At 56.0% G+C, this 23,007-nt stretch overlaps 1 protein-coding gene and 1 pseudogene across 1 annotated transcript; one reads left to right on the forward strand and one right to left on the reverse strand.

Moving 5' to 3' along the window:
* Positions 1-7,195: 7,195 nt before the first annotated feature.
* On the forward strand, positions 7,196-7,918 carry LOC136510433 (uncharacterized). The gene has a single exon (XM_066504877.1). The coding sequence runs from the start codon at positions 7,196-7,198 to the stop codon at positions 7,916-7,918; it is 723 nt and encodes a 240-aa protein (XP_066360974.1).
* A 5,037-nt stretch (positions 7,919-12,955) lies between these two features.
* On the reverse strand, positions 12,956-14,168 carry LOC136510434 (uncharacterized; annotated as a pseudogene).
* Between the last annotated feature and the right edge of the window lie 8,839 nt (positions 14,169-23,007).

The following is a 23,007-nucleotide window of genomic DNA, read 5'->3' on the forward strand; positions in this document are numbered from 1 at the left end:
CGGCTGGAGAAGATGGTCTAAGGGCTACCCCACATCAAGCACGGAGGCGAGCTGTGTGATAGCTGCCAGGCCAGGAAGCAGAGGAGGCTACCTTTCCCAAAGGCGGCCAAGTTTCGCGCAAGGACGCTCTTGAGCTCATCCCACGGTGACCTCTGCGGGCCGATCACACCTGCTACAAATGGTAGTCAGTGGTACTTTCTCTTGCTCATGGATTATTGCAGTAGCTACATGTGGTTGTAACTCCTGACGACCAAGGGTGAAGCGGTGGTGGCGATCAATTAGTTCAAGATGCGCGCAGAGGCCGAGAGCGGCAAGAAGCTCCATGTGCTGAGGACTGATCGCGGCGGTGAATTCACTTTGGTGGAGTTCACTGCATACTGCGCGGATCAGGGTGTGGGGCTACACCACACTGCGCCGTAGTCGCCACAACAGAATGGCGTGGTGGAGAGGCAGAACCAGACGGTGGTCGGCATGGCCCGATCCATGATGAAGACCAAAGGCATGCCATCAAGGTTCTAGGGAGAGACGGTGACCACGGCGATGTTCATCCTCAACCGCGCTCTGACCAAGGCCCTGACGGGCAAGACGCCGTTTGAAGCTTGGTATGGCCGCAAGCCGAGCGTGTCCTTCCTCCGGACATTCGGCTGCATCGGCCACGTCAGGAAGATGAAGCCAAACCTCACCAAGCTAGAGGATAGGAGCACACCCATGGTGTTCCTGGGCTATGTGGAGGGTACTAAGGCGTACCAGCTCTATGACCCATGTGGAGACAAGGTGCTTGTCTCGCACGATGTTGTGTTCGACGAGGAGGCGGCTTGGGACTAGAGCAGTCCGAGCATGGGGGAAGCTGGTAGCTTCACCAACACCTTCGTCGTTGAGCACCTAGTGTTAGGGACCTAATACCAAGGTACCCAATGAGGTGGAACTAATAACCATCGAATGTTGACACTTCCGGTTAGACAAGAACACTACTGCGCTTCTTGCCCGAACGACGGAAGATTGGTTCCACCTCGCCCGACCCCCGAGGGCTAGACTCTACCTCGCCCGATGGCTAAGGACTGGCTCCACCTCGCCCAATGTCCGAGGGCGGGCTCTGCCTCGCTCGACCCTAGAGGGCTAGGCTTCGCCTCGCCCGATGGCTAAGGGCGGGCTCTACCTCGCCCGACGTCTAAGGGCTAGACTCCGCCTCGCTCGACGCCCGAAGGCGGGCTCCGCCTCGCCCGATGGCTGAGGGCTAGCCCCGCCTTGCCCGAAAGTCTGAGGGCAGGCTCTGCCTCGCCCGACGACTGAGGGCTAGCTCTGCCTTGCCCGACGACTGCACCCTGATCTTTCATAAAGATGAGCACAGGGTACGACAGGACATTTGAGTCAACCGCAGTATCGAGGGCCATGCCCTATACGCCTGCAGGAAGGCATCGCCAGGATACGATGGGACGGGTGCTTTAAGCCCTTTCCGACCTAACAGTGCCCGAACAGTGTTGTAGGCGTCGACTTTTGTCCCACAGTGTTGTAGGCGCCGCCATCAGCCCTCGGACGCGAATACTAACACAAGCATGCGACAACCACTATGATCCAAGATAGAATTCACATCACCTACAGTGACAAACGTAGGGTCACTTCCCCGTCTACTCCCTGAAGGGTCGCAGCTTGGCCCTCTGACACACCGCACCATCCTCCGGTGTAGGATGGGACGCACCCACTTGCTGACAGAGGCCAGGGCATGGCACTATAAGGATCAGCGAACACGCCATTCCTAACACGGTCTGCCATGTTAGCAGGGCTGGCACACGGGAAAAGGAAGACCCGGCTCCCCAGAATGACCTTCTCTACCTTTGTTTTTTCCCCTTTCTCCCATCTGTAACCCCTACTCCCCCTTGGTCTATAAAAGGGAGGGCAGGGCACCCCACTAAGGGGGCCGACTTTTGATCGATTGTTTTTGACACACAACACACACCCAAGCAGCAACCGAGCTCTTGGCGTCCTTTTGACCTTTCCATCAGAGACTTGGGACCCGTCCCTCTCTCGACCGTTTGTATTCCCTACTACGAACCTTTTTCGGTACTAATAACATGAGCAGCAGCAGACTTGATGTAGGGACATTCTGCCCGAACCAGTATAAACCTTGTGTCCTTTAGTACACCATCCGAGCCTAACGCGCAACAATTATAAATTTACAGCCGGTGCTTGGTATGGAGGGGTAGAAGGCCAGCAAGGGTGTCCAATTCAAGAAGGAGGCCTGAGGCTAATTGGGTTTGAGTCCCCGAGGTGGAGGCCCAAAGCAACTCAAGTTCGAGTCTGCCTCGGCTTCCAGGACTAGTCTGTCTTAAACTGGTCACCCAGGACGCCTCCGGACTCTGTTTTCGACGATCCACATATAGTTGGAAAGATAATTTCATAAGGAAGCTAATCCAAGTGGTCTCATATCAAAATCCCTTCACAATCAACAGGAATCTTCAAAATAAGTCAGCATCCAGAATCTTTCAGGGTGCTACGACATCGTCTTTTGGTCCGTTGGACCGTGTATCGTGTTTGGGCCCATTAGGGGGCGCGTCCAGGGTAGGTGATGACTCTAAGGCCTTTATAATGATACGCTGCCGCCATCATTAGGTTTTGGATTTTGCTTAGATTAATCTGTCAAGAACAGTTTCGCCGTTCATCGGTTTGTGAGACCCCAACTTCGTGAGATTAATCATTCATTTGCAATTTGGTTGCTTTCTTTCTTGTTCTTGCTTGTGTTCTTCGTTACGTAGACAGGGATTAGCCTTCTTGACTTGGACACCCTTGCTGGCCTCCTACCCCTCCATACCATGTGCCAAACATGGTCATATGCATGGGTGTCATGTCCTCATCACTCGGCGTACTACACCTCCACGAGGAGATACTCGTTCCGGCGCCCGTCGGAAGGGCGTCCTCCATCGGCTTCAGGACGCACGATGACTTCAACGACGAGGCATCTACGCTTCATTCCAAGCAAACTCTCTACTCAAACCCCGCTATGAGTAATATGCATATTGTTATTTACTATCTCCCGCCGATTATCCGGAGGGACCGTATTGACCGCACCGCGAACACTGTACGATCGGTTCCCCTATGGCCTCGCATCCCTCGCGGACGCGTGCGCTCGAAGGCTCCGAAGGACGCTGGTGCCATCCCTTCTTACATCCGAATTCATGGAAATGGCGAGCTATGCTCCTACCACTTTCCATGAACTCTTGGATGATGAGGGTGAGAGCGACGGCTCCAGCATCGGCGATGTGGCACCTAGCCACCGTCCATCCCGGGAGTGCGCTATGGCAGACGCTCTGGGACAGCCGTCGGTGGTTGCGGAGTCTGCGCAGACTCACACCCCTCTGGACCCACATGCGGGGGCCCTCATGTTTGCGCAAGAGCATGCCAAGGAACTACGACAACGGCGGCAGAACCAGTCGCCGCTTGCGTCGGCGCGCTCGGTGCAGCACGTTGCGCCCCACGCGCATGACCCGGTGGGCGGCGCCCGAGGTTGCGCCCACCAGATCCAACATGACATCATGAACGAGGGGAACGATCGCCCACAGTTTGCTCGGGCTAGCCAGAACATCACTGCTGTAGCAATGCTTCTGGGCGGCGTTCCCGAGCCCGTTGACCCCCAGGAGCGGGCGGTCTACCAGAACCTCCGAGTGCTGGTAGAAGCCGCCGCCGTTCAACAGGCGGAAAGCTCTGCATCGTGACTCCGACACACGCCCTCTCTCCCCACTAGGGGAGTGGGGACACGCTAGACAGATCGCTCCATCCGATCGCTGCTATAGCCGCCAAGTGCGGCTTGGGAGGCAGCGGCCACACCGCGATCCAACCTGGCACCTACTCTACACCGACCGCCGGTACGCGGATGGCCCGGTCCACACCAAGACGCTCGTAGCATCATCAGCAACCGGCATCAGGCCTGACATGATGATGACATCCACCGGGCGGTGATGAGGGTAGGAGATGCGGGTCCTGGCCAAATCATCGAGGGGAGCGGTGAAACGTGCCCCAGGCATGGTTGCTGGCTAGAGGACCGGAGTCCTAGCCCTAAGGGCCTGGGACCACGGGCCTTTGACCGGCGTATCCGAAGAGCGCCGTTCCCACAGCGCTTTCGACCGCCCACCAACATCACTAAGTACACCGGGGAGACAAACCCCGGTATTTGGCTCAATGATTTCTGACTCGCCTACCGAGCTGGAGGGGTGGATGACCACTATTTCATCATTCAGTATCTCCCCATCTACGTGGGGGAACATGTTCGGGCATGGCTTGAATTCCTCCCGCACGACAGCATCCGCGACTAGGCGGACCTCAAGAGGGTCTTTGTCGGAAATTTCTAGGGGACGTATGTCCGCCCTGGAAACTCCTGGGACCTCAAGAGCTACCAACAGGAGCCCAGCGAGTCCCTGCGGGATTACATCTGCAGGTTCTCCCAACGATGCAACTGCCTCCCTGATGTCGTCGACGCAGACGTCATCGGCGCACTCCTCTCCGGGATGACCTGCAAGTCCTAGATCCACAAGCTTGGCTGCCTGAAGCCCCATTCCACCCGTGACCTGCTCGACGTCGCCACTAACCACGCCTCCGGCGAGGAGGCGGTCGAAGTAGTCTTCAACGGAGGCCAGGACAAAGGCAAGGCCAAACGCATGGACCAAGATGAGGGCCCCTCCACACAGAGGGGCAAGAAGAACAAAAATGATCGGCACCGATCGGACAACACCATGTTGGTCGCCGCAGCTGATCGCACGGGCAAGCCGCCCCAACAGGGACTACCTGACCACTTCAACAAGCTCATGGACAGCCCATGCACCAACCATGCCTACCCCATCAAACACCTCTACAAGGACTGTGAGCTCCTCAAACGTTTCCTACGATAGACCGGTGGGCCAAAAGAAGGGGACGACAAAGAGGCGGTAGCCAAGAAAGGAGGCGCGGCGAGAAAGGACAGAGACGATTTCCCTGACCCTAAGGAATGCATCATGATCTTTGGTGGATCCAACGCCATCTACTCCAAGCGCCAGCACAAGGTCTGCTATAGGGAGGCATGCGCCACTGAGATGGCCGTCCCCTCCTTCCTTAGCTGGTCAGAATCTCCGATCACCTTCGATCAGAGGGACCATCCCTCCCACGTCGCGAGACCAGGACGTTACCTGCTCGTCATTGACCCATCGTCCGCAAGAAGTGCCTCACCAAGGTGCTGATGGACGGAGGCAGCAGCCTCAACATCATCTACGTTGACACCCTCGACACCATGCTCATCCCCCAATCGAAACTTCGCCTAGCGGGCTCTCCCTTCCATGTGGTGATCACGGGAGCGTAGGCATACCCGCTCGGGCAGATTGACCTACCCATCACGTTCGGCAACTGAGCCAATTTCCTCTTGGAGGTCCTCACCTTCAAAGTGGTGGACTTTCTAGGGTCCTACCATGCCATCTTGGGGCGGCTATGCTACGCCAAATTCATGGCAATGCCCAACTACACCTACCTCAAGCTAAAGATGCCAGGACCGAACGACATCATCACCGTGAGCAGAACCTTTTTGCAAGCCTTCACGTCTCACCACGAGCATTTCAAGCTCGCCACCACGGTCATCAACTCATCCGAGCTTCTATGGCTCGGGGAGTCATCGACCCCAGCAGTCCCAAACTGCAACAAACCAAACTCCTCGACGACCTTCCGCTCGCTCGAGGAAACCAACGCGGTGGGAATCAACCCCACCGACCCAACAAAAATGGTGTGGATTGGGACCCAGCTCCCAGCCAAATAGGAATGTGAGCTCGTCAATTTCATGCACGCCAATCGCGATGTCTTCGCATGGAAGCCATCTGACATGCCGAGCATACCGCAGAACGTCGCTGAGCACGTGCTGCGCCTTATCCAAGGCTCAAAGCCCGCTAAGCAACGCCTGTGTTGTTTTGATGATGAGAGGAGTAGGGCCATAGGCGAAGAAATTGCCAAACTCCTGGCAGCTAGATTTATCAGAGAGGTATTCCACTCTGATAGTCTTGCCAATCCCATTCTTGTTAAAAAGAAGACTGAGAAATAGAGAATGTGCGTTGATTATACTAACCTCAACAAAGCATGTCTGAAGGATCACTTTCTTTTGCCACGCATAGACCAGATAGTTGACTCCACCTCGGGTTGCGAGATCATCTCCTTTTTGGATGCCTACTCGGGCTATCACCAGATCGCGATGAAAGAGTCCGATCAGCTCGCAACCTCATTCATCACCCCGTATGGTTCATACTGCTATGTAACCATGCCTTTCGGCCTAAAAAATGCTGGCGCCACCTACCAAAGGTGCATGCAATAATGCTTCGCCGACCAAATCGACCCGCTCGATAAGCCTGATCAAGCCGAGTGGCCGAGACCAATGATCGTCGTCTATGTTAATGACATAGTGGTCAAAACGGCTCAAGCTTGCGACCTGATCGCAAACTTGGCCACAACGTTCGCAAACCTCCAAAGGTTCAACATCAGATTGAATCCCGAGAAATGTGTTTTTGGGGTTCCAACGGGGAAGCTGCTAGGATACATTGTGTCCGAGCACGGCATCGAGGCCAACCCTAAAAAAATCATGGCCATCTCCAACATGGGCCCCATACGCAATGTCAAGGGAGTGTAAAGGCTCACCGACTGTCTGGCCACTCTGAGCCAGTTCATCTCTCGGCTCAGCAAACGAGGGATGCCACTCTACAAGCTCCTCAAAAAGATGGACGCCTTCATCTGGACTAAGGAAGCTCAGTAGGCTCTAGAGAGCCTCAAAGCGTCCTTGACATTGGCCCCAATCCTCGTCACTCCTGAACGAGGAGAACCCCTCCTCCTCTACGTCGCGGCCAGCAACCATGTGGTAAGCGCCGCCCTGGTAGTCGAAAGGGAGGAACCAGGACACCACCTTAAGGTCTAGTGGCCCATATACTTCATCAGGGAGGTACTCACCGACCCCAAGGTCTGGTACCCCCAGGTGCAGAAGCTCCTATACATCATGCTAATGGTGACCCAGAAGCTCCTGCACTACTTCACTGACCACGAAGTCATGGTCGTCACTTCATACCCGCTCGGAGACATCATCCGCAACCACGACGCCACGAGACAGATCTCCAAGTGGGCACTCAAACTCATGGGCCATGACATCAGGTATATCCCCCGTACTGCCATTAAGTCTCAAGCTCTCATGGATTTTGTTGCCGAATGGATGGAGGTCCAGCTACCGACCCTAGATGTCACCCATGAGTACTGGACAATGTACTTCGACGGGTCCATCATGGCGCCCAGATTAGGGGCTGGAGTGGTTCTGATCTCCCTAGACGAGAGTAGGCTCCGCTACGCCATCCGCCTCCACTTTTTAGCCTCAAATAATGCCGCAGAGTACAAGGCCCTCACCAACGGACTATGCATCACCATCGAATTTGGTGCTACACGACTCTATGTTCATGGTGACTCAGAGCTGGTCATCGATCAGGTCATGAAGGAGTCCTCCTGCAAAAGCCCCCTCATGGCAGCATACTGCCAAGAGGTGCGCAAGCTCGAGGACAAATTCCAAGGAATCGAACTGCATCACGTCCCCCAAAAGGACAACGATGCCGCTGATTTCCTCACAAAACTGGCCACCAGGTGGGATCCGTCCCTGAGCGAGGTCTTCATCAACGATCTCCATGAGTCATCCACCCACGTCTTGGAAGGTCTGATCAAGACACACCCCGATGCCAAGCTGGCGCCCGGGGGCTCCGACCCTAGTGCCTCTATGACGATGTCACCCGCTGATGTTGTTGTATTGGCACTCGATCAAACCGACTGGCGAGCACCGCTACTCGCCTACCTCCTCGAGGAGGTTCTTCCACCCGAAAGGGCTGAAGCTCGATGGATCACTCGATGCGCCAAGACCTTCGTCGCGCTCGGTGATGAACTCTACAAATAGAGTCCATCGGGGGTGCTCATGAAATGCATCCCCACCAACCAAGGGAAGCAGCTCCTCCTTGAGGTCCATGCTAGGATCTGTGGACATCACGTGGCCCCAAGGTCGCTGGTCGGAAAATCCTTTCGTCAAGGTTTTTACTGGCCCACCGCACTACGAGATGCAGAGGAGGTCGTCCGTAGGTGTGAGGGATGCCAATTCTATGCTCGACAAACTCATTTGCCAGCACAGGAACTTCAAACCATCCCCATCACCTGGCCATTCGCGGTCTGGGGCCTTGATATGGTAGGACCCCTCAAAAAGGGCCCGGGCGGCTTCACTCACCTACTCGTAGCAGTCGACAAGTTCACCAAGTGGATAGAGACCAAGCCCATCACCAACATCTGCTCAGAAGAAGCGGTCAAATTCTTCCTCGACATCATCTATCGGTTCGGCGTTCCTAACTGTATCATCACTGACCATGGGACAAACTTCACCGGAAAGAAGTTCCAAGACTTTAGTGATGGATACGGTATCAAGATCGACTGGGCCTCGGTCGGACACCCACGTACTAACGGTCAGGTCGAGTGTGCTAATGGCATGGTCCTCCAAGGACTTAAGCCATGCATCTTCGACTGACTCAACAAGTACGCCGGGCGATGGGTTGCAGAGGTCCCAACGATCCTCTAGAGCCTGAGAACGACCCTGAACCAATCCACAAGGTTCACACCCTTCTTCCTAGCCTACGGAGCTGAAGCAGTGCTGCCCTCCAACCTCAACCATGGTGCCCCAAGAGTGAAGGCTTTCGACCGCGACCGAGCCACGGAGGCTCAACAACAGTCGACTTGCTCGAAGAGGCCCATGAGACGACCGTCATCCGCTCCGCTCACTACCAGCAAACTCTCTGCATGTACCATGAAAGGAAGATCAGGGGGAGAATCCTTGAAGTTGGTGATCTCATACTCCAGAGGACCCAATCAACGAAGGAAAAATACAAACTCTCTCCACCATGGGAAGGACCCTATACGGTGACCGAAGTGATCCGATCGGGCACCTACCGACTGGAGGACGACAACGGCAACGTTCTCACCAACACTTGGAACATTGAACAGCTACGTCGTTTTCTCCTAAATTTGGTCTTACCGCTTTTAGTCAACACTTGCTCCTGTAAAACACCCCAGCCCAAACACTTTCAGCCCGGGTCGCTCAGGGGCTCCGTGATGGTACAATACTAAATACTTTCTCTCTTTTTTACTATCACATGGTTAACAACTTCGTCCCCGAATGGAAGCACATTCCATTCCTTTGATTGCCCTACGTGACTTTGTTCTTACTCCTAACCGAACGCACCCCGCCATGACCTACGGTTACAAGCAGCTGAGCCCCGTGGGCCATGCCTAGGTTCTTAAAAGCTACAGCCTACGGAACTAATGGGCAGGTGCGAAGAAGAAACGATAAAAACAAAGGCTATGCTAGGATAAAAAAAACAAGGAACGAATAGTGGTTCTATCACAAAAATAGAACTAATGTATTCATTGATGCAAAAAACTATTCACACGGGGGCTCACCCACGAACTCAACTATTACTTTTTCTAACTACTACTACTCCAAATACTACCGTGACCGCTCGACGACATCGCCTGACGTCAAAGGAGAGCCCATGGCACACGTTGTCGGACATAACCACCGCCACAGGTGCCCCGCTCGGTTCCGCTCCCTCGACTTCGATGAGCGCAACGAGTACCTCAAGGGCCTCGCCCGGTTCTGCTCCCTCGACTTCGGCGAGCGCAATGGGTACCTCAAGGGACCCACCTGGTTCTGCTCCCTCGACTTTGGCAAGTGCAACAGGTACCTCAAGGGCTTCGTACCCATAGATGCTCAGCAGAAGAGCATGGAGCTCCAGACCTTCTCATGCAGTCGAGGCAGCTCCTGGGCAGGGACGCTGCCACCAAGGTATGGCCACCATGGTTGGAAGAGATCTCATCAAACTTTATGAACTGGCCAACTAGAGCAGCTGCAGGCATGGAACCCTCCACCAGCACGATCCTAGGCAACTTCCCCTCCGACGAGGCTCGCCCGGTGAAGATCAACCGGAAAAAATCCACACATGGCTCCATCTCGAAGAAGGCCTCGCAGATAAATCCAGCGCGCCACCTCCTTCGGCGGAAGCCACCCCTTCTTAGGCAAAGACGACCAGCACTACCTCCAGCAGCCTCTGAACCGCCCGAGGGCTTGGGAACTAAGCCATCGCACGTGCAGCGAAATGCATCACAACGCTCCGTGTTGCATCACAAAGCAGCAGTTGCCTCATTCGACATGAGCAACGACCGACTGGGGTTCGAAGGCTAGCCCACAAAGGGCTCGAGGCTGCCTCACATCAAACAGAGCTAGGGGAGAAAACACAGATGAGCCCCATGTGGCCCTCGCCCAGTCTGCCCCAAAGCAGATACGGTCATCTCAACCTTCTCGTTTGATCCTAAACCTCTTACCAAGCCCATAGAATCTCCATCGAGGGGAGGCCAGCAGGCCACACGGGTTGGTCTCTGGTATGACCTAGGCATCTGCCAGGTTGTAGGTAAAGGAGCAGTGGAATGTCACAACAGGGCTATGCCGACCCTATCACGAACGACAGCCCCGGATTCCACTCGATCATAACCGTTAGCGAGCTCACCGAGCGCATCACTCGAGCCCAAGCGATCAAGGCAGGCGACAAAGCTTAGCCCCAAAACCAAGGATGGGGTAATGTACACAATTCAAACCGACCCCTACCAAGGCCCAACAGGGCTCGGGGGCTCAAGACACCAAACACCTGGGTCTACGACCCTGAACTCGCCCCATCCCTGGGCTACACCTCGACTACACACCAAAAAATGCCTGGATCTACGACCCTGAACTCGCCCCATCAGGATCCACGAGCTTCGGCTCACCTGATCCCTAAACTAACTAACTAACTAACTGCCTTGGCTACGCGGGCTACACCGAGGCCAGGATCCATGACTACAACTCACCTGATCCCACGGTGCGCACCGACGCCAGGACCCACGAGCTCCATCTCATCCGATCCCTAAACTAACTGCCTCGCTTGATCCCACGGCGCGCATCGACGCCAGGATCAGCGAGCTCCGTCTCGCTCGATCCTAAAACTAATCGCCTCGTCTATGCAATGACGTCTTGGTTGATGACTCCATTTTGACTAAAAAACACGCACACACGCCCGCTAACAAACACCCCCAGATGATTCTGCCCGAATCACCTGGGGGCTTGGGGGCTACACCCGCGGGTGTGCTCGCGCGCACCCGCTGACGAAACAAAAACCTCCCCCGCTGGCAACACAAAACCCCCCAGACAATTCTGCCCGAATCGCCTAGGGGCTCGGGGGCTACACCCGCGGGTGCGCTCGCGCGCACCTGCCGTCAAGACAAAAAAATCCCCCAAACGATTCTACCCAAATCACTCGGGGGCTCGGGGGCTCCTGTCGGGTTCATAAACCCGAGGTCCCTCACGGACTGGCTTCCCAACAAAGGCTCGGCCCAGGCAGACAACGCGCAACTCATGGGCTGGCCCAAGTATCTAAACGATAGGTTAGAAGGGCGATCCAATCACCAACCAGAACGTCTGGCTAAGGAGGAACAGCGCCCGTTTTACGACTCTGGCCCACCACTCCGACCGGAGCGCTCGCTTCGGTCTCAAGCCCGCCTCCGGACGGCCTCTCCGACCGGGAGGCCTGGCCAAAGAACTACTTCTGACTCTGACCTACGTCTTCGACCGAGGATGCACCAAACCCCTGCTCACTGCTCTTCTCTGACTGGAGCGATCAGAGCCGACTGGGACCAACCGACCAGGGATGCCTGCTCAGTAAGGACTAGGGAATGAATGGAGAAAGCAAGATAGGGTGCACAAGTCAAACCGCAATACCAGGGACCGTACCCTGCGCCCTAGCCAGGCAGTACCCTATGACCCTCCTGGCATGATAGAACCCAAGTAGTGTTGTAGGCGCCGACATTTTCCCCTACAGTATTGTGGGCACCATTAACTCCCATACGGTAAAGCTCCCTCCACATGCCTCTGGGCATCGACAGTGTTGTGGGCGCCAGCATTTACCGTACTAGTCGAACATGGTAAAACCCCTTGCATACCTCCAGGTATCAACAGTGTGGCAGGCGCCGACGTCTGCCATACCCAAAGAAGACAACACAACCTCCCACGTGCATCTAACATCCAACAGTGTTGTGGGCGCCTACCATCATCCCGTACCCACCGGCGTGGGCAACAAGGCTTAGTAACATACATACTCTCTCCCTCTCACTTGTAAGGCCATCCACTTCATCTATAAAAGGGGATGCGCTCTCTCCCAAAAGACCGGGTTGATTCAAATTCATCAGATCGATCAAGTTCACTAGCACACAACAGCAGAACCACCAGGTTCAAACCACAAGCACACGCTCGAACACTTAGCTCATAGCGGGGCTCCTGTCGCTTTCGGTCCCTCTGACCAGAATCCGACCGGACCTCTTGTACCCCCCATCTTTCTCCTTCTTGTTTGTAACCCCACTGCAAACTTTGAGCACCTGGGCTCAGGAATAAAGTCATCGACCGACTCAAACTAGACGTATGGCACGTTGCCTGAACCAGTATAAACCATGCGTCATTGAATGCTAGGCCACCTCCGATCACAACGTACGGCAAAACTACAAATATTTACTTGTTGGTTACTTTCTGCACCGACAAGTACATAAATCAAATTTTTATGTGCAAAAATTCGACTAGAATTTTTTCGGAGTAACATACATATTCCGATAAAAAGGATTGGTATATAAGGCCATAGTGTACAAAAGATATATAATCACCAAAGTTATCACATAGACCATAGATAAATATATATATCCACAAATAAATACCCAACCATGGCTGACAGAGATAACATGTGAGTAATTAGAGTAGGAACATGACAATTTAGCACTCTTCTATCTTAATACATAAATGTGTAGTCCTCTTGCGCATTCAAGAAAAAAAATAGCACTCTGCAGCTCCACAAAACAGTTAAGTTCAAAAGCAACAACTTTATATGACTATTTGCAGCTTCAAAATTCCACTTTTGACTAGGTTGTTATACATTACCAAAAAAGATGTGGTGATGACTGGAGCAAGATGGAATCTATTACCCCCAAAGTGGTGGAGAACAATTGAAGCTGCAACTGTAACATTGGGAGATGCAGTTCCACCACCATACTGAGGAATGTAGACAAAGAAGTCACAGATAGCACACTCTTTTTATGAGAGTCCTGTGCCCTACAGGATGAAATGAACACAAATGGAAGAATTTAGTTCGAATAAAGGGTGTTCTTAGCTATGCAAACAAAAAAAAGAGGATTCCAACACATCTCCATGTCCCAGACTCAGGAAACTAGGATAGCATCATGCAACGGCCCGTTACTAGAATTTACATGACAAAACTCAGATAGCATCTCTACTAGCTAACGTCTTAATTGTTCCTAGGAGTTCTACAATTAATGTCCTTTTTGGAAGAGAGATGCGTTTTTCTCCAGAATTACACTTTGTCCAAGCTAATCAATAATTGAATACTATGCTGACTTCAAAATATATACCTGACTGAAACATTAGAAGGGACGCTGTTTTTAAGGCATTTGGTGTTTGCACACAATTTAAAAGTGCCCAATGCAAATATGTGAGTAACATGGAAGCGAATTCAGTGCCTGAATTGCGCTAATTTCCATCTCGGTCCACTAAACTAAGCCATATCTTGATTCATAATTTCCCCATCCAAATTGCATTCCAACCAATCTAAATTCGCCTCGGTACTGAATGATGAGAAACCCACCAGCCTCATTGCCTAAGAGGAACACGGTGCTCTGATGGAACGGGTGTGAGGCCACCGGCTTCACGTTGTCGGTGATCTCCACGCCAAAGATGTCACACCCTCTCTCGTTCTGCAACAAAACAAGCACAAACTCATGATATACATATTCAGCAAAACAAACGGAGGGCAGGGGACTATTTAGGGGTTTGGTGAGGCCAGGGGCCTGCTTGAGTTCGAGGATAGGGCGGGCTAGCTTGCCTTGAGGTATGCGCGAGCGAGGGCAAGGGAGGTGAAGTGGCTGAAGCGGAGGTGCGAGGTGGCGCCATGGCTACCGAAGGCGCTGACGTCGTCGCGACCAACGACGACAACCTCCGCGATGCCTAACACTGTCACGCTCCGCGCCAGCATCTCCACGTTGTTGACCACCACCACGCTCTCCACCGCCGCCGCCATGGCTGCCGCTTTCGTCGCCTGCTCGATTCGCCGCCGCTGCGTCTGGCTCGGGGGACAAATGGTATAGCTTATGAGTTCAAAGTTCCCGTGCACCCTCTCACTGATAAGTGGGCCCGGACATTGGGATGAATCCAATGGCACGGTTGACCGTACCCCTCAACACCCATGGATTAAGTACAAGTGCATCCAAACAAGTTTTTATAGTGGATTAAGAAAACTCAATTAATTGTAAAGTAATAGGAGACATGTTCTACTTGATAAATCTTCATCCCTTAATACTTGAGACACACATGTCAATATGTCATTGATGAAAAAAATTCTCTTGTTACCTTCTCTTTTTTTCTCATTGCTTCCTCTTCTCTCGATACTGGAGGCGGCGGTGGCGGCGGCTAGACCAACTGAGGCACACTCCTAGCTCGTCCACCGTGGTTGAAAAGTCCTTTTTTGGTTTTAGTAATTGAGTGACAACCTAGGTAGACTGATATGTGTTTAAGTGTCATACATAGGTGATTAGTCCACACATACATGTGTGTGAGCAACATATGCCATAGAGGTGAAAATGGCTTGGAGATGTTGCAAAGCTCACACATGTGATGATAGAGCTCATTGCATATGAAACATGACATTGAGTCATGTGACCAATGTGGAGAAAATCAAGACAAGACTGGGCTTAATGGACCGGTTGCAAGTGTGAAGGGCAAGTTGAGTGATGACTTGGCGCCGATGGACTGAAGCAATGGTGAAGAGCAAGTGAGGTCAAGATCGATGAAACAATATGGTTACGTGATGATATGGAGTGGATCATATCATTGTTGATCGTGTTGGTGCATGTGTTGCATCGACATTGGAGGAGATGGAATGGAATGCGCAAGGCAAAGGTATAACCTATAGGGCATTTCATTTCACCAGTCATAGGTGAGTAGAGAAGTTGATAACTGGGTTTAGGATAGATGGCCGTACTATCAAGAGGGGTAAACTTTTTGCATATCGGTCATCTAGTGCCACTTGAGCGATCAAACTTTGCATACGTGCTAGGATAGAGTGGCGTGGTGAATTGAGTGATTAACTCCTTAAAAATATTTGTGAAAAGCTAACACACATGCACAAGTTGGTGGTGTTGGCACATTTGCAAAGGTGAAGTCGAAAGGTGAAACCGAGCTCTTGGTGTTGCCCTGGGGGCACCGCCATGCCTTGTCCGGTGCACCACCATCCCTAGGGCAGTGACCGGCTATCCTAGACCGAGAAGGAGGAGTTGGAGTTGGCACCGCCCCAGCCTATCCAGTGGCACCACCACCCCTAGGGCGATGCCCACCTGACCCCGGTTCAGAGCAGCAGTAGTGGAGGTGGTCACCGCCGGTGATGGTGTACACTACCATGTGTAGGGCGGTGCATCGTCGAGTGTTGCTCGATGCCACCGCCGCTTTTTAGCCAAGAGCAAGGGAAGAGGGCTTGGTCACCGCCTGGGCACCGCTATGCCTAGGGCGGTGCACCGCCCTATTTTTTCCGAGAGCGGGGTCTTTACGGGGTTGGCCTGGGTGGTCACTGCCACCCCTAGGGAAGTGCCCCTACCACCCTATCCGGTGCCCCAACCGTTGGATGACCGTTGGAGGGCACCGCCCTACCCTATCCAGTGACTGCACCGTTGTGTCCGGTGCCCTCGTAGAAAAAGGGGAACTTTGCTCCAACGGCTCTATTTGGCTTGGGGGCTATAAATATAGGTGGAGCTCGGCCTTGGGCTGGTTGCTGAGCACCCTTGAGCCTTGGTGGCTTGTGTAGGTGTGCTTGGGAGCCATCTAACTCACATATGCTTGATAGTGATCATCCGATTGTGTGAGTGAGCAATTTCTAGTGCGTTGCATTGCGAGATTACATCGAGTGGCACTAGGTGATCGAGTTGTAAGCCAGTGGTGCTTGTTACTCTTAGAAGTTGCCACCTCCTAGATGACTTGATGGTGGTCTCCGTCGAAGCACACATAGAAGATTATGCAGTGCTCCGGAGACGTGATTGTGAGGGGGATTGTGCTCATCCCGTGGGAGCCACGAAGAGCAACTCTAGTAGAGCATGTCATTGAGATACCATCACTTGGTTCATGGGGTTCTTGCGGCGCCCAACGTGTGGGCTTGTTGTGGTGCCAATTAGCCACCGAACTACCAAGCGAACGGTTACACAACGAGGACTAGCGTGTTGGCAAGCACGTGAACCTCAGGATAAAAATCACCGTGTCATCCTTGTCTTCCCGTTGGTTTGTGTCAGTGTTTTGGAACCGGGGGTCCCTCAACCAACGAGTGAATTTGTGCTGCGTGCCCCTAATCCCGGATGGTGATGCAAAGAGACACAAAGTTTATACTGGTTCAGGCAATCGAGGCCCTACGTCCAGTCTGAGAGATCGATCTTGTATTCCTTGCACCGGAGTGCTCGTAGTAGGGGGTTACAAGCTAGGTGAGAGAGGGGGCTAGCCCCAGGTCTCGGCGGAGGTGGTGCGGGCTGCTTAAGGCGTTGTTCTCAAGCAGCGTGGAAGCGTGTAGTTCTATTGGGGTGTTCGTCTTTCCGTTCGTTGCCCTCCCCTTTTGGGATGGTACCGGCTACCTCCTTTTATAGCCACAAGGAGGAAGCTAGGAGTACATGAGAAGTTTACTATTTGCTGACGTATTCTGCTCCCCGGAGCAGCACGGCGTCGTGGGAGTTCCCGTCGGTGTCTAGTCGGTATGGTCTCCAGGCCGACGACATGCTGCGCTCCTGTACTTTTGTTGACTTGGTGAAGTGCCGAGACCTGGTGGCTACTGTAGTCGGTTGTGCCGAGACCTGCTGCGCTGAGGCCGAGACCCGCTGCGCTGAGGCCTTTGCAGGCGGCAATGCGGGGTCTTGGCGGCCATCGTCATAGTTGATCTAGGCGGAATAGTGCGAAACGTGCGTCTATAGGATATGGTACCCTGTATTGTCAGTAAGGAATGGTAAAAAGGCGATTTGACCGTTGTCCCGTCGCTCCTGTCGCGGCGCACTACCGATCGTGGCTTACGTAGTGGGTGCAGCTGGGCGCATTGATTGGATGCGACAGCCCGCTAGAGCGACTTTTGAGGCGGAGGCGACGAGGTTGCAGGACGAGCCCGGCCTCGAACGAGGCGGAGCATGGCCAGCTCGCCCAAGGCCCTACCGGGAGTCTCGAGCGAGGCGGAACTCGGTCAGTTCGCTGGTCCCGAGGTCACAGGAACCCAGTTCTGACTCCCCACGTCGTGTTCATCCTTGGTGCAGGAGTTTAGGCAGCACTGTGGCTGGTAACCCCTGCATAGTCCCGTCGTGGATGGCAGGGCGCCGACGTGCTGGTCATCGTGCGATGACATCGTAGGGAGCCACGGCTCTGCAGATGCCGAGGCCGAGCCAGCGTGGGGGCTCGGCGGACATGGATCCTCAGGCTGCCGAGCCCCTGAAGCAAACTGCCGAGGCCTCGGAGGGAATTATTGGTCCTGGGTACTGATTCCGAGGCCACAGTATCCCAGACATTGCTCCCCATGCTGCGTTGTTCTCGGAGCAGGAGTCGGCAGCACAGTGAGGCATGGGCACCAACCACGTGCATAGTGGTTGGCACAGTGGCGGGTAACCCCTGCCCAGTCCTGCCTCCTGTCCCGTCGGCCATTCCACTGTACTGTGTCGAGCATGCGGCCGACGTCAGGGGCAGCAGTTGGCTGAGTTAATGCGACACGACGTTTTGTCAGAGGGATGGGTGACGGAAGAGGCAGCAGAGTGCTGCCGAGCCCGCCTCGCACGAGACGGAGGGTCGGCGGCCTGGCCGAGGCCTGCGACAGGAGGGGGTCGGCCGAGGCCTTCGGTGGGGGATCGCCCGAGGTCAGCGGTGAGGGGGCCTCGGGCGAGTCGGAGAATCGGCCGAGGCCAGCGGTGTTTAGCTGGTTTCGATTTTTACGAAGTCTACGCAGTCGTTTTTTGGTTCTTGCTTAGGGTACCCCTTCTCACGGTATCCGACAGTAGCCCTCGAGCCTTGGGGGGAGTGGAGGCACTCCCCCTGAGGTTCTGACGAGAACTGGCTCTTGATAGTTCCTGCCGGGATGGCGTTTTGTACTCGAGGTTTCGGTGGGTGCGCGCGAGCGCACCCGCCGGGTGTAGCCCCCGAGGCCCTGGAGGAGTGATTTCACTTCTCCAGGGGCTTTTTTCTCTTTCGAGTGACGGGTTTTTATTGTGTTTGCCGGGCCCGTGGGTGCGAGTTCAGAGCGCAGGGTCTCGACGATGCTGCGGAAAGAGCCCCTTAGCCTCCACCTGGAGCGAGAGGGCCGTCAGGGTTTCCCCTGGCTTTTTGTACGACCCTCGTGCTTCCTTTTCGCTCGGAAGGAGGGGTGGAAGATGCCGTGCTACCCTCGGTGGGCGCGAGCGACGGCATTTCCGGTGAGCTGTTATCGGGTAAGTCCGAGTGGAGGCCCGTACCCCGTTCGCTGGGGGTCGGCTAGCGGTCCGGAGACGCGCTCCAAGAATACCGGCGGGTTTCTCTAGTGGGTGCCGAGGCCGTTCGCTGGGCCTCGGTGGCTCGGTGCCTCCCTACGGTGGGATCCCATTCGGAGACCTCCTTGCCGGTCTCGGACACGACACAGGGCACGCTCGTACAGGCTTGCCCGTAGTCGTCCCTGACTCTTTTGCCCTGGGGCAGCTGTCGAAACCCTTGGGGGCCCAGCCTTCGAACCCCTGGACCGTAACGGGCTCGGGTCGCTTGTCTTTATCTTGGGTGCAGGAAGAGCCCCCGAGCCTTCGCACGGAGCGAGAGGGCGGTCAGGGGTCCTCCCGACTTTTTTGTCCGTCTCCCGCACGTCCTTTTCGCTCGGACGGGGGGCTGTTTGCTGAGCCCACTCGTGTGCGAGCCTGAGCTGCTGGGTCTCGGCAAAGTTGCAGGAGGAGCCCCCGAGTCTCTCGCACGGAGCGAGAGAGCGGTCAGAGGTCCCCCTGGCTTTTGGTTCGCCCCTCGCGCGTGAGGGTCTGTCTGCCGAGCCCCCCTCGGGTGCGAGCCTAGGTCGCGGGGTCTCGGCGTCTTTTTGCAGAAGGAGCTCCCTAGCCTCTGCACGGAGCAAGAGGGACGTCAGGAGTTCTTCTGGCTTTTTGAACGACCCTCGCGCTTCCTTTTCGCTCAGAAGGAGGGTTTGTTTTGCCGAGCCCCCTCATGTGCGAGCCCAAGTCGCTGGGCCTCGGCAATGTTTTGCAGGAAGAGTCCCTTAGCCCCTGCGCGGAGCAGGAGGGCCGTCAGGGATTCTCCTGACTTTTTATTCGACCCTCGCGCTTCCTTTTCGCTCGGAAGGAGGGGTGGAATGTGCCACGCTACCCTCGGTGGGCGCGAGCGATGGCATTTCCGGTGAGCTGTTATCGGGTGAGTCCGAGTGGAGGCCCGTACCCCGTTCGCTGGGGGTCGGCTAGCGGTCCGGAGACGTGCTCCAAGAGTACCGGAGGGTTTCTCTAGTGGGTGCCGAGGCCGTTCGCTGGGCCTCGGTAGCTCGGTGCCTCCCTACGGTGGGATCCCATTCGGAGACCTCCCTGCCGGTCTCGGACGCAACACAGGGCATCCCAAGCGTTTCGCTTGCTTGGGCCTCGGCCTCGCTTAGGCTCGCCCGTAGTCGCCCCTGACTCTGTTGCCCTGGGGCGGCTGTCGAAACCCCTAAGGGCCCAGCCTTCGAACCCCTGGACCGTAGCGGGCTCGGTGCCCAGTTCCTTTGCCTGAAAGGAATCGGGTGGGGGGCTATCTCTCTCCCTACGGCTAACAACGGCAGGCGCATCTTTTGAGGCGGCTTTTTCGGGGAGGTGAAACGGCGCCTGCTACTGCTGCGGTTGGACGCGACATGGCGTCAGCCGACGGGACGTAACTGCACGTGCAATTAATGAGGAGGGAGTGGGCGCGTGGGCGGTAAGACCGGATCTGGGTAACCACAGCGGATTTTTTGGGAAAACTTCCCCGATTTCGTCGCCCGGCGGTTTCGTCTCGTCCCTGTATAAATACGCAAAGAGCCTCACCCTCCCCCTCCTTACCTTTTCCGCGTTCGCTTTCGCTGCCTCCGTGCCGTTGTTGAGAGCATAGAGCGGGGAGGAGAAGGGCGAGAGAGAGAGACCGGACGAAAGAGAGAGAGAGAGATTACCGTTGTAGCAGCGTCCTCCACTGCGCGATGGCAGGTGGTCCCGTCCTCCTCCCGGCGGATCCCTAGGAGCGGTCTGACGTCACCGAGGGGAAGCTGCAGTCGCTCGTGGAGGCCGGTCTTCTTCGCCCGATCACCGACCCTGACGAGCCGGAGTGGATCGCTCCGGGGAACGAGTCGGAGCCGAGGCCGCGTGACGGCTACGTGGTGAGCTTCGTCGTCTTCCACGAGCGAGGCCTCGGGTCACCGGTGGATAACTTCATGCGGGCGCTCCCGCACTACTATGGCGTGGAGCTCCACAATTTCAGCCCCAACTCCATCACGCAGGCGGCCATCTTCGTCGCCGTCTGTGAGGGGTACTTGGGGATCGCTCCCCACTAGGAGTTGTGGCTCCACTTGTTCCGGGCGACGTTCACCACCAAGCCGGGGGGAACGAGGGGGGCCCGGAAGGTGCAGAGGGCCGGTGGCTGCACCCTTCATGTGCGCCAAGACCGGCAGTCCCTCTACATCCCGGCCCAGCTGTCATCGTCCAACCGTCGTTGGTACGACGGCTGGTTCTACCTCCGCAACGACGACGGAGGACTTCCTCCTTATACCGGGCGGGTTGTAGAGAGTCAACCAGAGAAATGGGGATACGGCGTTATCAAGGCTGATCAGCCTAGGTTGGAGCCGCTCTTGCGGGCCTTGGGGAAGCTGTGTGACCGCGGCCTTTCGGCGGCCGTGGTCGTGGCGGCCTTTCACCGCCGGAGGGTGTTGCTGCTAATGGCCCAGCGGCGGCGGCTGTTCGAGATGACGCCGAGCGACCCGATCGCCGGTATCAAGATGTCCGCCTTCGCCCTTACCGATGACGAGACCCTGCGTCGGGTGAGAGAGGCGGTAGACGGGAAGCCGAAGCTCGACGACTTGATGCCGTTCCTGATGCGCCCGTCGTGGGGGCACATTTCACTGGTAAGTTGGATGTCGCCGAGGCTTTCGCGGCCTTCTTGTTTTCCGCCTTTTTTGTCTGTCGTCTTACTTCGTCGTTCCCACAGGGGATAAGAGACGTGCGAGGCTCCCCGCCGCCCATTCTCGAGGACGCCCGGCGGCGATTCGTGAACAGGGCGCGCGCCGAGGAGGAGAAGAAAAAGAAAGATGCCAAGGAGGTGAAGCGCACGAAGAAGCTCCTTGCGCGCGAAAAGCTGGACGCTCGTCGCCGGCGTTAGAAGCTCGACGGTCTCCCATTGGAGCCGTCTCCCTCGTCGTCGGTGTCGGATTCTTCGGGTGGCGGCGGCGGGCGCGAGGTGGGGACGGCCTGCCTGGAACACCTCCCCGACATTAGGGAGATGGTGCCCGGGGCGCCGGCAAGGAGCCTGACGCTCCTAGGAGGAGGTGTCCCGGGGCCGGTGGCAGCCCGTCCCGGGGCCGAGGCCGACGCGCCCGAGGCGCGGGTGTCGGAGGAGCGTGCCGTCGGCCCGATGGGTTCGACGGTGGAGGTGGAGCGAGCGACGGTGGGGGCGACCCCATTGTCTCCGCGAAGGGTCGAGGAGGTGCCGGGGTCCGACAGAGGCCAGCTGGCACCGATGGACATCGAGGCCGCACTGCTGCCACCACCGCCGCCGTTGCAGAGGAGGCTGGCGGTGTCGAAGCGGCTGCATCCACGTTCGCGGTAAGCGTCTTTTCCGGTGGAGTCCGTATTACTTCTTGTTTGCCCCTTGGTCGCATGCTGACCTTGGGAGTGTCCTTGCTTCTAGCCAGACGCATCTGGTGGAAGATCCCGCCTTGGCGCCCCGTAAGGCGCTCAAGGTGAACGTTAGCTCCTCCGCCCATCAGGCAGCGGAGGCGCAGGCTGGCGCGCAGCGCGGCGCGGCGTCGGGTGGGGCCGTTTCGGAGGAGGCGGCTGCCCAGGAAAAGGGTGCCGAGGCGGCCGCGGAGCGAGTGGAGGAGGAGCCCACGCCCTGCGATGTCGTGGGTCTTAGGGCGAATGAGGCTGGGGCGTCCACCATTGCCGAGGCCATTGAGGGTGACGCCGGAGCCCCCAAGGCCTCCGAAGTCAGGGCGGTGGACGCCGGGGCCGACGAGGTAGAGACGGTGGAGGCCAGAGCCCCCGGGTCCGTCGAGGCCGAGGCGATGGAGATGGAGCAAGTTTTGGCGCCGCCCCTGGTTCAAGCAATCTCGTCTGATGATTCCTCCCATGGGAAGGAGGCGGCGGACATCGAGGCGGCTAGTACCGTGGAGCAGCCAGTCCCAGATCCTACCGAGGGGAGTTCGGCTCTTGTCCGGCTACGGCCCGAGCCCCGTGGGTGGAACTTCCCGCGTGTTTTCTGGCGGAACCGGGCTGACCCCGAGGGGGAGCCCGTGTTCGCCCTTGAAGATACTGCAGAGGGGGGGCATTGGGACACCCTTGAGCAGTACCGCCAACTGGCAGTGCGGTCGCTGCAGACAGCGATGACTATTATGGGGCGGGACTTGCCCGGTGTCACACGGGTAAGTACTTTCCTCTCTCGTGCCGCATTGTTTTCTCTCTGAGCCCCCTCGCAATGTTTGACGTGCGTTTTTTGTTTTGCCTCCTTAGGAGCTCGAGACCCGATCCCTTGGGAAATCGGTGTTCCTGCGAAATGAGAGGGATATCTGGGACCAGCTCCGGCGGCAGAAGGGCCTGCTTGCCGATGCCCAGGGGCTTTTGTCGGCGCGGAGTGCGGAAGTGGAGGACCTCCACCTTCGTTGTGCTGACATTCAGGCCGAGTTG

This window comes from Miscanthus floridulus, chromosome 16 (genome assembly GCF_019320115.1).
Source record: "Miscanthus floridulus cultivar M001 chromosome 16, ASM1932011v1, whole genome shotgun sequence".
Classification (NCBI taxonomy): Eukaryota; Viridiplantae; Streptophyta; class Magnoliopsida; order Poales; family Poaceae; genus Miscanthus; species Miscanthus floridulus.

Excerpts from the sequence above, each read along its gene's own strand:
- LOC136510433 (XM_066504877.1), top strand. The coding sequence starts at position 7,196 with ATGGAGGTCCAGCTACCGACCCTAGATGTCACCCATGAGTACTGGACA.